Genomic DNA, 14,212 nt, shown 5'->3' on the forward strand with positions numbered 1-14,212 from the left:
TATTGAAGTGTTTAGTAGTGGTAAATTAAAATACTAAATGTAAAAAATGGGAAAAAATGTAAAAAAAAATTAAAAATTGATTGAATATGAGAAAAAGCAATTTTGAAGCAATATAAAGAAGTACAAATTACCTTATCCTCAGAAAAATAATCAGTCTTAATCCCTGTGACAGCTGCAGATTAACTTTTATCTCAACTGAGCTGGTTTTACATCTTTTTCCTGGCAAGAGCTTCTAACACATCAACTGATCGGGTAAAAAAAGCACATTTGGTGAAGATTCAACAGGCAGTATCACATTATTCATTCAGTACCTAAAATAAGCAACCATTGTGCAGACCAATTAGAAGAACTGAATCCTAGAAAACAAAGTCAATTTTCTCTGTGTATAGAACATCAATTTGAGCAACAAAACCAGTAAGGTTGGAGAGAACAAGGAAAGAAAGGCAGTAGCAACAGTAACATGATTTCAGAGTTACTGAAAATAACTTCTGCACATCTTCAGGTCATTTTCTCTATCCTTAGTTACCTGGAAAGATATCTGTACTAAACGGAACAGAAGAAACTTAAGGCATAAAGCCCTGGGCCTTATACTTTTACTGAAAATGAGATGTTTTTATTTGGAACACCGTAGCAGTCTACCTGGTAACACCTGAGGCTGCATGGAGTAATAGGACCTTCACTGAAGAAATAATTCAGACCACCTCGAAAAAGATTGTGATTTTTTCCTGAAAAAATGAAGCGTGTGCTTCTATTTCCAGCTTTCAAACAATAAACAATAGAGAAAAAACAACTGTTTTTCAAAAAGCACTGTGTTTTGCTTCTGCAGTGCCAGCACAGGGAGCACAAGTGGTAACAAATACTTCCTTTGCATTTCTAATGACACAGCTGGTGATGCTGATAAACAGCAAAAGCTAGTAAGAACATTTCAGTTAAAAAACCCTAAGCAATTAATTACAAACTTGGTAAACAATACAAAAAAATGTGTAAAAATATTCTCTATGTAGTTCTTTTTAAAATAACATCAAATTTTCATAGGGTGGAATACTTTTTTTCCTGTGAGGTTCTTGCTGTCCTTATCACTGTTACGTACAATCTTTGCATGATCTCTGGAACTGGTGACCCGCAGCTAGACAAGCTCTGTTTAGGGGATAAGGTCCCCATTGTAAACTACCTTGCTAGTGGAATATTTAACTCCAAATTCATTGGAATGTTCTACATTCCAGTTTCTTTGGAAAACTGCCCTGAAGCTACAGACTCTGATTAAAAAAAAAAACCAAAACCAAAAAAAAACACAAACCAAAAAACCGCCAGAAAAACAAACAAACAGCCCCCCCCAACCCACAACAGAAAACGTAAATATTTGTAAATAATGCTTTTGTGCCTCTTTGCTGCTTATGGTTATAGTTTAAGACCTGCATACAGAATGGAGACACCCGAAAGCTATATCCAGCCTTCCATGTATGACCTTTTTTTTCTGTCAGAATATGCAGCTTAAATTCTGGCAACTCACAGGCGAAGGACATCAGTTCCCCTTGTTGAACTTCATTAGACTCCTCTTGGCCCATTTCTCCAGCCTGCCCAGGTCCCTGTAAATGGCAGTGGAATCGTCCAGTGCTTCAGCCACTCCTCCCATTTTTGTATCTGCTGCAAATCTGCGTAGTCTGCACTTTGTTTCATTATACAGGTTGTTAATGAAGATGTTAAACAGTACTGACCGCAGGGTGAAACCCAACTGGAGGCAAACTGGATGCTTCTGATCACAAGCCTTTGGGACCAGTGGTTCATCCCGTTTTCAATCCACCTCACAGTACACTTAGCTAAGAGATAGTTTGTCAGCTTATCTGTGGAGTTTTGTCAGAGACAATGTCAAAAGCCTTGCTAAAGTTGAGACAAACAAAGTCTACTGCTCTCCTCTCACCCACCAACCTAGTTTTCTCACAGCAGAACACTACTGGGTTAATAAAGCATCATTTCCCCTTTGTAAATCAGTCGGTTAATAAAGCATCATTTCCCCTTTGTAAATCAATCTCAGCTACTCCCAATCACCTTCTGTCAAATACAAAAGTCAACAATCACACACACGCGCGCGCACACACACACACACCCACCCCAAACAAACAAAAAAAAAAAAAGGGACTGTCTCCAACTATTTCAGTAGATTAATCAAAATTTGGGATGATTGTGTCTGTACCAACCAGCACTTACTCATGGTAAATAGGAAAAACTCACACTGGAATTCCCAAAGATGATTTATTTTTGATTCTCACGAAAACATATGCTTTTCTTACAAATTAAGAAATGCTGCAAACCCTTTGAACAGAATTATAAACTAATGATCAGAAATGCAAAACATGGAGTGAAGCCTAACCTGTGTTTGCCTTACTCAGTATTCTGTGTCCCTTATATATACTCCTTTCAAGGAAATGCCATACCTGAAGACTTTTACTAATCAAAGAACAATAAGCACTCTATATTGCTAACCATATATATATATATAGTTTAAAAATTGTACCCATTTTAGAAGAATTGTTCATAGAGGCAATTTGCTTTTCTTCAAATCAATTTGGATTTACTTTTAAAACTTCTTCTATTTTTTACTTTATAGACTGGAGAATTCAGAAATTGTGTATCTGTAAACTGATCCCCACGCCTTAATTTGCTGTAAACAGAAGAAACAGAAGACATAATGTATGAATATCATGAAGCACCTATGCAACTACAATTATAATACCAATTCCAAATGGTAAATACTCTCAGTGAAAGCTTGATACACTAAAGAAATTAAATTTACAGAAAATACATGTGTCTGAAACAGGAAGGCATAGATAATTGTTTTCCAAATGAATGCTAAAAATAGTATTCTGTTTATGTGTCCTGTATCATATTAATATGTGAGTAAGTAGAAGAAAAAACTCAAAAATTATTGATACCAAAAGCTTAACAACATGCATTCAGGACACTATACTTGAAAATCAAATATAAATAGGAGACAGAAATTTAAAATCTTGAGTGATATCCACATTTTTTAAACATGATTAGTTATTGACTCTCTCCAGAAGTACAGAACCTTATCATTGTGGGGTAAAAAAGGGGACTGTGTCGATACAATAATATTACAGCATTTAGCATTCGATTCAGTTAGTAAAAGAAAAACATAACTCTAAACCCTGTGCATTTCTTTTACAAGCTATCTGGCATAAATATTTCTGAAAAGCCAGCAGTAAAGTGAAAAGACACTTCCTACAGTACTTTTTGCTTTTGTTTGTCCTCAGTCTCACTGCTGCAATTTATTGCTTCCTTACAGAGGTAAATAAAAATATTTTGAGCCTGTATAAGAACATGTGCTAATTTTTTTCAATTTTTGGATTTATTTTCTTCTCCTCCCACAGTTTTGCAAAAAAAAGTAAGACATACTCTTTTTAAACCTTTGTCATAAAGTTGCTATAATCCTTGCAGTCTGAACACTACTGTGGAGAAATCTTAATACTGTCTTTACCTCACGAATATGCATTCTGCTAATACATACAAAACATAGCTTAATTTTTCCTTAGATTAATAATTTACTTAAAGAAAAACCCCAAACCAAATCAACCAAACCAAACAAAAAACCCCAACCAATTCTGTGGCAAGAAACTCTGGAAACATTTTCAGAAATAACCTAAAGGTCCACTGAGATTTAGATCTATTCATGTAAATGCAAATATATTAGTTTTCTTAATGGAAGTTTGGCTTAAAATCCTGTTTTATATTTTAATAGTTATTACAAAATCTATGTGTTTTAACAGTCTTGTAAATCCCGTGCCACTAAATTTGCTAAGAACACTGAGAGGTAAATAACTAATTAAGAAATCAAAATATCTTAAACTCAAGGGATTTGTTAGACACAGCTAGTTAAAGCAAAATGATGGCATTATATAGTATTAGTGCATAAATTATCTTGCCACTTGACAATATTACAAGGACATTATTATGGTACAAGCTTACATTTAAGTGTAACATTTACAATTATCCACCTCTGAAGGGGTTTATTGTCATTTATTACATCATGTATTAAGAATTTGCTTATTCACTACTAGTATCAAATGTTGTATCATATGCTATATTTAAATGTTATATTATATGCTCTATGTTGGTGTCTTACTTCAGCACTTGGAAATCCTGCGACACTAACAGGTGACGTTTTATATCAACAATGAAGTATCTTTGCAAAAGAGACTTGTGAAAGAAATAGCTCAACTGTTTATTTGCAGCTTTTAATAGCAAATCTTTATTTCAGATAGGTATGTGCTCAAAAAAAACCCCACCAAAAAACCCCAACAAACAAAAGCACAAAAGACCTAACTTACATATACCTACCTGTTTATTCTGGGTTCTTTGTAGCAAATACTGGCTCTTCCTCGTCTAGATGGTGCTGCTGAGATTTCTTCTAAGGTTTTGCAGGATTTAGGTGAAGAAGTGTGAGACTGTATACTAGTATTTGTAACATCTTGCAAGACCTTTCTCCCTGTGAATACAGAAGTGTATATGCCTCATTTTCAGAAACATTAAGTAAACTTAATTCATACTTATTTAAAAAAGTATTTATTAATTCAGGTACTTTGGTTACTGGTCTTACTCTAAGATAACAAAAAATGCAATAGATTATCAAAGGAAATGCAACTACAACTGCTTTCAACCTACCCAAATTTGGAGCTGTTTAAGGTCTGCTATGGCTCTTGGGACATTTTAGACCCCATAAGCACCGTAATTTGCAGCCAATGGCTTAGGACTCCCAAGAGTGACTGCATTTAAAAAGATAAAACTGCACGCAGCTCATGACCTTGAATGCAGGGCAGGGGGCATACATGTACAATATAAAGATTCAACCTGTATAAGGGTTCTCTAGGCCTGCATTTTCCAACTTTAAGCCTGCTCTTGGGGCATGTATGCATAAAAAGAACATAGGAAGGTGATTAAGTGGGCCTCCTTATCTTCAAAACTGTATACTACCAAACTATTTACAATGCCTCATATGTTGAGCCACTGAACATGTCCAAGAGGAATACTCCTTGAAAAGGAATAACCAGCCTTAGTAGAAGCAGTACTACTTGTGTCAGCTTTCTGTAATCCTTTAAGGCCAATTCAGAATGCCAGGCTAAACAATCAATATTTAATTTGGTGACAAGTATTTTGCTAGCTTGGGAGAAATACTGAAATGACTCTTTAGCCCACATTTCAAAAAGTTCTAACCCATTTATTGATCACAGTCTCTGAAAAGCACTAAGATTTAATGCAGACAGCAATCCAAGATGAATTAAATAACCTTAATCTGTTTATTCCTTGGAAGTTCTTCCAAGAATGTACATTCCTCACTGATACAGGTCAAGGTTTAGATTTACTGCATCCAGATGAGAATGTTTGGAATATAGGTTTTCAAAGGAACTAAATTAAAACCACTCTTCACTTCTCGAGTTTGAATGCTTTACCTTAAATTCTCTGTGGCAGCAAATGGAAGCTATTTATCTCATAGAATAAATTCATAGACATATGGGATAAAAGATGAACTTTTTGTTGTGCTTGAGACTAATAACTGTATATTTACATACCTGTCAAAAAGTGAAGACTTTCTTTATTATAGCACCTGAATGTTTTGTCCAACCTAGCATACACACTCTTAACTGATGGTCAAGATGATAAAGCTGATTCTACCCTGTAGTGGAATTCTGTACTGGGATCAAGTGAAATACCTCAGTGGGTAAGACTGATAATTTCACCAACAGTCTTCTGAAATGCGTTAAGCAGAGACATGAAGTCAGAGTATTTCTGCTAACTACTTCTGAGAGACATATTAAGGTGACAGGGCAGCTTGCAGCAAGTGCCACTGGATTTATGAAGGCAAAAGCATTGTCTTCGAAGGAGTTAATGAGGAGCAATGCTCATTTGGTGTAAACAAGAGGGCCCTCTGATAATGAAAAACCTCCCAAGTGTGGCTTTAAAATCTTGATTTGTACTGGTTTTAAAATGAAACTAAACTCTTACTCCAAGCTTTTCCTAAAGCTTAAGGTTAGATATCAGTTCAGCTTCTTTTAAGCACTGAGAGTTTTGAGACATCTATAAGTCTGACTTATTTAGGAAAGCTGAATGCCTGTATGAATATTTATGTTCACATAGATGTAATTATATAGAGACTTTCATCACAGGAGACTTTCAAGATGTATTTCTAAATACAGATCAGGGTAGTGATCAGAAGAGGTGGCATCATCAGAACGTCCAGCATTTCCTTGCTTTCTTTTCAATCAAGATACAGATTTAGATTGAGAATGAAAAATGAACTGGTTTTCGAACTATGCTTAAATGGACGAAGATCAAATGATTAGCTTGTTTTTTATGACAGTACTCTTTGGATACTGCTGATCGCAAGGGTTTACTAATTTATCTGTAAAGCTAATAAAACTATGGGATCCTTCTTCTACCTTCCAAAGAAGGCATCAAAGACGAGAAGACGCAACTACAAATTACCAGGACCAATACCTTGCACAATGGTCTAATTCTGTTGGTATCCCTATTCTGTGGTCATGTAAAATAGTAGATCTTTTTTTCTTTTGGCCATCATGTCCTAGTATTCAAAAGAAGCCAGGATAGTATTTACTTGAGAGTTTGGGACTCAAACTATTAATTTGAGCCAGGAAACAGTCTAGGTGTTGGGACATTTTCAGAGACAATGAAGTAAACAGGAACTTATTGGGAATAAATGTTTACAAAACAGACCACTCATGCTAGGAAACTTCAAAGCTACATTCTAAAGCATGTTTAAACTCTAGCACAGATGTTTAGACATATATTCTTTTAGCTGCTTTACAGAAATTTTGTTGTATTATAGAAGAATCTAAACCTATCTTTCAGAGTAAAGTTTATTTTCTCAACATACCTTACTTAAAAAAGAGGTTGTCTCATGAGAGGTTGCTCATGGGTAGATTTTAGAGAAAGCCTGCTCAAAGTACTTATTTTTAGACCTCAGAATTCCTGTCGAATTGCAGTATTTCGAAAGAAATATAAATGAAATCTTTAAGTCCACCTATGTTCTCTGTTTATGAAGGGAAGAGTGTAAAGTTCACTCTTATTTCCCTTGTATAAAACTCCATCTATTGCATCTTTCAATCTCAAACTTTCTGAATTCCATCACATTCTTTGAAAATTAATACATGCTCCAACTATAAAGGCTCTTCAAGAATGTAGACTACTTACATCTGCACAACTGTCATCTTGGAATATACTGAAAAGTAACAAGGATATTAGTTCCCACAATGACTGGTAATAAATATAGAATATGAATATTTTTATAATTTTCAGTCCTACCTTTTTTAACTCCTGTTTTATCCACTCTAAGGAAGCAGTAAGAGTAGGACAGAACTAAAAGAAGATAACTTACCACTATTTCAGGCACTACCTAATTCAAAATGCTGGTTTTTTTCTCACCCATTCACATACCATGACAAGATGTCAGAGTCTTTTTGTGAGTCTCTTTACAAATTTGATCCTTTTTTTGTTCTGCTTTTCCAGCATCCACTGCTTTGTTATGATCATTTTCCCCACTGATTTTGGAGTTTTTCCGAATTGAGAAGTTCATGGAACCATTGTGGCCATTAGAAACTGAGAGCTCCACATTGGAAAGATCTTCCTGGAAAAAGCTATCTACATTTAATGGCATATTCTTAGAACACCTGACAGGTAAGAATTCAAAAACTTTTGGTATTTGAGTTGTAGGCTTTAACTTGCTCATAGAGGGATCCATCCCATGAGGGACTTCCTGGTCATCCAAGATATTCTGTGGCCCCTGATCAATATGCTTGGAATAATTTTCCTCTGCTCTGGTCTCAGTAGTATCAGCACTAAATCTCTGTTTGCACTTTACTTGATTATCAGGAGAATTACTAATGTGAGGCAGTTTATGTGCCACTGATGAGGAATCTACTTTCTTTAAGGAGTTAGCATCACCATCAACTAGCTCTTTAGCTTGTGGTGTATTCATAGCTGCTCCATTCTGAGTAACTAATGCTGCTTCCATTTGCAGAGTTTCAGTTATTTTATTTCCATAAACAGCCTCTGCATGCAAATTATTTTTTAGTTCTTCGTTTTTTCCAAGTGACAACTGTGTAAGATTTTCTTTTGGTATTATATATGCTTTCCGGCTAGCCTTTGCCAACGTACGCTTTAACCTGCCTTGCGAAAAATGGCTAAGCTGTTGGTCTGCTTTCTGAGTAATTTTATGAATGCTGTCACTTTCAGTTTCTTCACTTTGGCTGTAGCTACTTTGTTTGTTGTAATTTCTCTTTATCATTTTCTTCTGATCTTGTTTTCTCTCGCTGTCATGTTGCTCTATCTCTGTTTGAGACGTTTTTGAAATATATTCTCCATATTGCCCATCTTCCTTTCTACCGTATTTTGCTGTATTGATTTTAGAAGGGGTTTGAAAAGTTTTCCTGTTTATTTTCGAGCTACTGTGTTTTTCATTTGCATGCAGAATTTCCGACTGTAAAGGCAATACATTAGAAGTGTTACCTTGGAATGGTCCATTTTCAGCATAGTAAACTTCTGGTGGGATCTGGTTAATAGATGAGTTTGAGTCTGCTTTTTGTGTTTTGCTTTCCATGTCCTTCCATGTTTCTGGGCAAGTTTCTTTATTTGTCTCCTGTTTTCTTGGACTCATCAAGTTAACTTGGTATGTCCTCCTAGTACATTTAGCTCTACTTGGGCGATTTTGTGCTTGACAATATTTGGTGGTATCTGGCAAAATCAGCTTCCCTACAGCATTTCCTGTAGGTAGCTGTTCTGTCTGATTTTGGAATAGTTGAGTTTGAGACTCAGTAGTTTTTGAAATTTCACTACTGTCAGCCCTTGTGTGCCTTTCTTCTGCATACAAATTTGAACAGATTTCAGTCTTGCTTTTAATTTTCTCTTTATCCTTCTTTGAATATTTTACTTTTCTGAAATTTGCTAATATTTTATCATCAGAATTGGCATTACTGTTTTTATTTTGGTGTAACTTATTTTTATCTTTCACTGTAACTGCAAGTAGTTCTCCTGCATCGCTGGCGGTCAACTCCATATCTGCACCATAAACGGTTTCTTCGCGCTTCATCTTATCAGTCAAAGGCAGCTTCTTACCATCTGTCCTACTTTCATTGTTAAATTTAAGAGCTGAAGGAATAATGCAAGACAAGTCACTCGAAGAACTTTCCTGCAAATTGGTATGATTAGTGTTGCTGCTGCTGTTGATACCATGATGAGGCAGATTATTTGAGCTACATTTTTTATCAAAATCCTTCATATTAGGTTCAGGTTTTGACTTATGAAGTACTTCATGTTTCTTCCTTTCAGTCACATTTCCAGTGAGTTGCAATGAACTATCATCATATTGTTTTGTAAGCTCCTCAGGCTGTCTTACAGATTGTGTATTTTTGACATGAGTCAGGAAGGCTCTATCGCAAGTTAGTTTGGTGTGTAATTCATTTTCTGCAAAGAGAAAAATTTCAGCAGCTTGGGGAAAGAAAGACTGGAGTATAGTTATCAGAACAAGATTACTGAAAGTTGGACCAGAAGCATGGAAAATTACAAACTTTTTTTTTTGTTTTTTAACTGAATATACACATTTCTGTGGTTGGTCCTTAAAAATTTAGTTAACTAGAACTAATTCTGTATTTTCCCAGTGTTGGACTTTTGAAATCAGATGTAAGTAAAAATGTATTTTTCTGTAACAAATACAGTTGTTCTTTGGTTATCTTACTAAATTTATTCTGTTCACATCAATTTTGTTCCATTTCAGCTGTGTTATTTCAATGAACATTTTTCTACAAGTGACTGTCAGCACATCTTCGCTTACAAGTGAGAATTACATTTTTTATTAGTGTATTACCGTTTAGGAATCTTACTGTACCTTCTGTATCACACTTCAAGTAATGAATTATTAAATACTAATTCTCAGATAGCTCCGAAAAATAAATCACCTGTACAGAAATACAACATACCTTTAAAAAATGTATTTTTGTCAACGGTTGTTTCCACTGAGTCTATTTCAATTAACTTTTGATTATTTGTACCAGAAGGCAATGATAATGCACACCTGACTTGATCTGAATGCATTTCCTTTGGCAGAGTAGTGGTACACTTGTAAGGATTTGATATTTCACACACAGAAGGGCTACCTTGCTGTTTTGCATTAGCTGTGGCAATTAAAGGAAGCTTCACTGGCAATTCTACAGATCTGAAAAGAGGAAAGTTTACTGTAAAGATTTTTATTACCGTTTATGTGGCCATACCATTCAACCATTTAAAGTATTCAGGGGAAGTTCAGGTTAGATACAAGGAAGAAGTTCTTTACTGTGAGGGTGGTGAGGCATTGGAATGGGTTGCCCAAGGAAGTTGTGAATGCTCCATCCCTGGCAATGTTCAAGGCCAGGCTGGACAGAGCCTTGGGTGACATGGTTTAATGTGTGGTGCCCCTGCTCATGGCAGGGGGGTTGGAACTAGATGATCTTAAGGTCCTTTCCAACCCTAACTATTCTGTGATTCTATGGTTCCCTTAGTAATATATAAAAGCAGAAAACAAGAACTCAGGTATGAAATCCAGTTCTATGTTAGGGGCAAATGTGTAGTTTTTAATGATAGAGAATCCTGCTTTGTGCTGGTGAGATCCCATGAAGAAAGCAGTAAGCTATTAAAACACAAGTTTGTCTACCACTCTCTATATAAATTCTAATTTGCAAATAGGTAATTTCTGAATTAGATTGGAAATTGTTTCCCATTACCTCAAAAATGCTTAGGGACAATATAAAAAGATTAGTTGCAACAAAAATCCACAGACACTTACCAACTTCTGCATTTAATACAACCACCTACCTAGCAGACCGACAGGTACCCTTGAACTGGTCATCAGTAGGGCTACTTGGACCAGCTGACAGAAGATAACTCTGAAGAGTCAAAATAAGAACAGTGGGGAAGTAGAAACAGTTGAATCTTATCTTATACCTCTTATATGTATCAGAAATATTCACAGGAGAAAGAAAAAAGAATGGGCAAAAAATAGAAGTACTGATGACAGATGCATAATATTCAAACACACAGAGTAATTTTAAAGAAAAATATTTTGTAGCAAAACTTACCAAACCTGTAACCTACCTGCATCCCAGACAATGTAGAGACTTTCTAAAATGTAGCTGTAACTAACACAATCTGTATTATACACATAGAAGCACAGAGCAACACTAAGCAACTGTAGAACAGACAATAAAGTTAGTATCTTTTTTAAAATCAACTGTAATTTTGCCATGACACAAGAACTAACATGGATTATGTTTTCTAGTAAAGTTTCCACATGCAACATATTGATTGCAGCACTAACCAAAGGCAGCAAGTAGCTCGCTCATTGGTGAAGAATGCCACATACTGAAGTGCTGTGCTTTGGGGTTTTTTTTAACCACATGACTTTTATCAGGGATAACTGATACTTAATTTTTAGATACTTTGTAAACAAGATTAAATCCTGAATTTTTACTGCAAACAACAGCAAAATTTTATGCATTTCTGATTTATCTGAAGGGGGCCTACAAGGATGCTGGGGAGGAACTCTTGATTAGGGACTGTAGTGGTAGGACAAGGGGTAATGGCTTCAAACTTAAACAGGGGAAGTTTAGATTAGATACAAGGAAGAAGTTCTTTACAGTGAGGGTGGTGAGGCACTGGAATGGGTTGCCCAAGGAAGTTGTGAATGCTCCATCCCTGAAAATGTTCCAAGGCCAGGCTGGACAGAGACTTGGGCGACACGGTTTAGTGCGAGGTGCCCCTGCCCATGGCAGGGGGGTTGGAACTAGATGATCTGAAGGTCCTTTCCAACACAAACCATTCTATGATTCTATGATTTCAGTAGACTAGGGTTTCATCCCAAGTTTTAAGGAACTGGGGTAAATGTTTTAAAATACTAAAATATTTTGAACATTGCACCCATTTAGGTCCTTTGAAAGTATTATCCTGCAAAATGAGTTCAATATGGTAACAGTTCAAAAAACATCTTACCTCAGAAAGATTGCTTATTTCTATTGCATTTAAGAGCTTATAATTCAAAAAAGCTTCTATTTCTGTAAGAGTTGTATTCTGCATGTAAAAGAAAAAGCAATTTGTCAAAAGATGTATTTTAAGTGGCTTCTGGCTTAAGAAGAGACAAGCTATAGAGGTAAATCTATGGTGTATTATTTTTAACACTCGGCTGAGCACAAACTCATTTTTAATACCATCTCGGTATCTATAAAAGTGAAACTGACAATAAAATAGCTATGGATAGACATTTACACTGACAGACAAAATAGTAAGAACCAAAAAATTCCATGAAAGAAAAATAAAACATGAATGCTATCAGATGAGACAACTTCACAAATCTGATTATTCTTTTAATCACCATTTTAAAAAGCAATATTAAATTTCCAAAAAAAGATAAAAGCTTGGTTTAGCTGATCTAAGCTTAAATTATATTATTTGCAGCATACCAAACAGCTTAGTTTTCGACGAAGCGAGGTATTATGAAGCTGCAGCTTTTCTACTTCCTTCTGAAGAATAATCCTCTCATTCTTTAGCTTCCGAGAATTTTCTTTCTCCACGCTCAAAGCCACAGCTAATGCTTTATTATTTTGTTTTAAAGATACTTTTAACAAAGATGAGTTATCTAAAAGAGACAAAATAATTATTTTCAACAGCTTCAATGCCAGGCCCTCTCTGCATGAATTATCCCTGTATAATGACATTTTTATCTGTAGGTTTTGGTGGAACAATAGTACTTCCTAATATGAAACTGTTTCTGCTGGCTATCATTCTGATGACAACTCTGTCAGCTTCATGTTCAAGTTTATTTCACTCAAGGATTCTGCATTAATCTGGATTTTTTTTTAAAATAAGATTATTTTAAGAAGAAAGCATTTAAAAATGGGTAGCTTTACAGGTGTAAAGATGTTTCCAAATTTCTAAAAAACAAATACACATTTTACAAATGAAACAGTTCAAACATTTTGAGCATAAATGTGAGTTTTGACAACAAAAAAGATTAAAATTAGAAATATACCTTCCATTATCCTAATGAAAACCTGCCTACTCATATTTTACTTTTTACCCCCAGTGACACTGCGTATTTCCAAGATAATACATGAGGAAGAAATTCTTCGCTGTGAGGGTGATGAGACACTGGCACAGGTTGCCCAGGGAAGCTGTGGCTGCCCCATCCCTGGCAGTGTTCAAGGCCAGGTTGGACTGGGCTTGAAGCAACCTGGTCCAGTGCAAGGTGTCCCTGCCTATGGCAGGGGGGGGAACTGGATGAGCTTTAAGGTCCCTTCCAACAACGAGTTTTAATGTCCCTTCCAACCCAAACTATTCTATGATTCTTGGTAAAATAGTCAGAAAATTGCATAAATAAACAACTTACAACCATGTGTTGTGTCAGACTCTCCCAAAATTATTTACATTAATGTATTTAACAGGCAGCAATTCAGCAAATCACGTTAAATACAATTGCTATTCCTTTTGAAGTCATACATTCTAAGTACAGTAGACGGCTTTGGTTTTATTTTAACAGGACTTACTTATTAATTTAGTTTTAATTTTAGATGCTAAAGAAGCATTCCATTTTGCAGCTCGTAATGTTCCATTCCTCTTCTTCATGTGTGCTTTAACAGCATCCGAGGTGAATATGATAGATGATTTAGCATTTGCTTGTTTATCCATCATCAAAATGAACCTGTACACTGTCAAAGGGAATGTCCAAACAATACATGATCTTGCTGCTTAAAAATTTAAGTTTGATTATCTCTTATCAGGCTTTGCTATCTCTGAAGCTGAGAAAATTGCCTCAGTCTTTACCTCTGTTCAATTAATTCAAACAGGTTAATGAACTGCTTGAGACTTAAGTCATGCTATCACAGAGTGGCAAAATATTTAATAATAATGAAGACTAAAAGGATCACGGATTTTTAATCTTGTCCATTCCTTCAAGTTATCTATTGGAGTTTACATTTAAAAGGGAAAAACCACAAGGTTCTAATCACTTCACAATTTGACCATACCAGCTTGTTCTTCGTCAGGACCCATTTTAATTCGGAGCATTTAAACAAACAGCACTGAAGATGCTACAAATGTAAGCAAACAGCACGCACAGGAGTTAAAAGGAGCGCGGTCCCAGCAAACCTCTCCCGGGAGC

General features: G+C 35.6%; 1 protein-coding gene across 1 annotated transcript; it reads right to left on the minus strand.

Annotated features, from left to right (window-relative positions):
• Window positions 1-2,553: 2,553 nt before the first annotated feature.
• Window positions 2,554-14,103, minus strand: LOC104403818 (shugoshin-like 2). The gene is made up of 9 exons (XM_010012074.1): window positions 14,079-14,103; window positions 13,599-13,760; window positions 12,516-12,691; window positions 12,049-12,126; window positions 10,876-10,946; window positions 10,005-10,240; window positions 7,468-9,492; window positions 4,357-4,504; window positions 2,554-2,659 (listed from the first exon to the last, which is right to left on the minus strand). The coding sequence occupies exons 1-9, from the start codon at window positions 14,101-14,103 to the stop codon at window positions 2,554-2,556; spliced, it is 3,027 nt and encodes a 1,008-aa protein (XP_010010376.1).
• Between the last annotated feature and the right edge of the window lie 109 nt (window positions 14,104-14,212).

Source organism: Nestor notabilis, unplaced genomic scaffold (genome assembly GCF_000696875.1).
Source record: "Nestor notabilis isolate BGI_N333 unplaced genomic scaffold, ASM69687v1 scaffold10643, whole genome shotgun sequence".
In the NCBI taxonomy this organism is placed as follows: Eukaryota; Metazoa; Chordata; class Aves; order Psittaciformes; family Psittacidae; genus Nestor; species Nestor notabilis.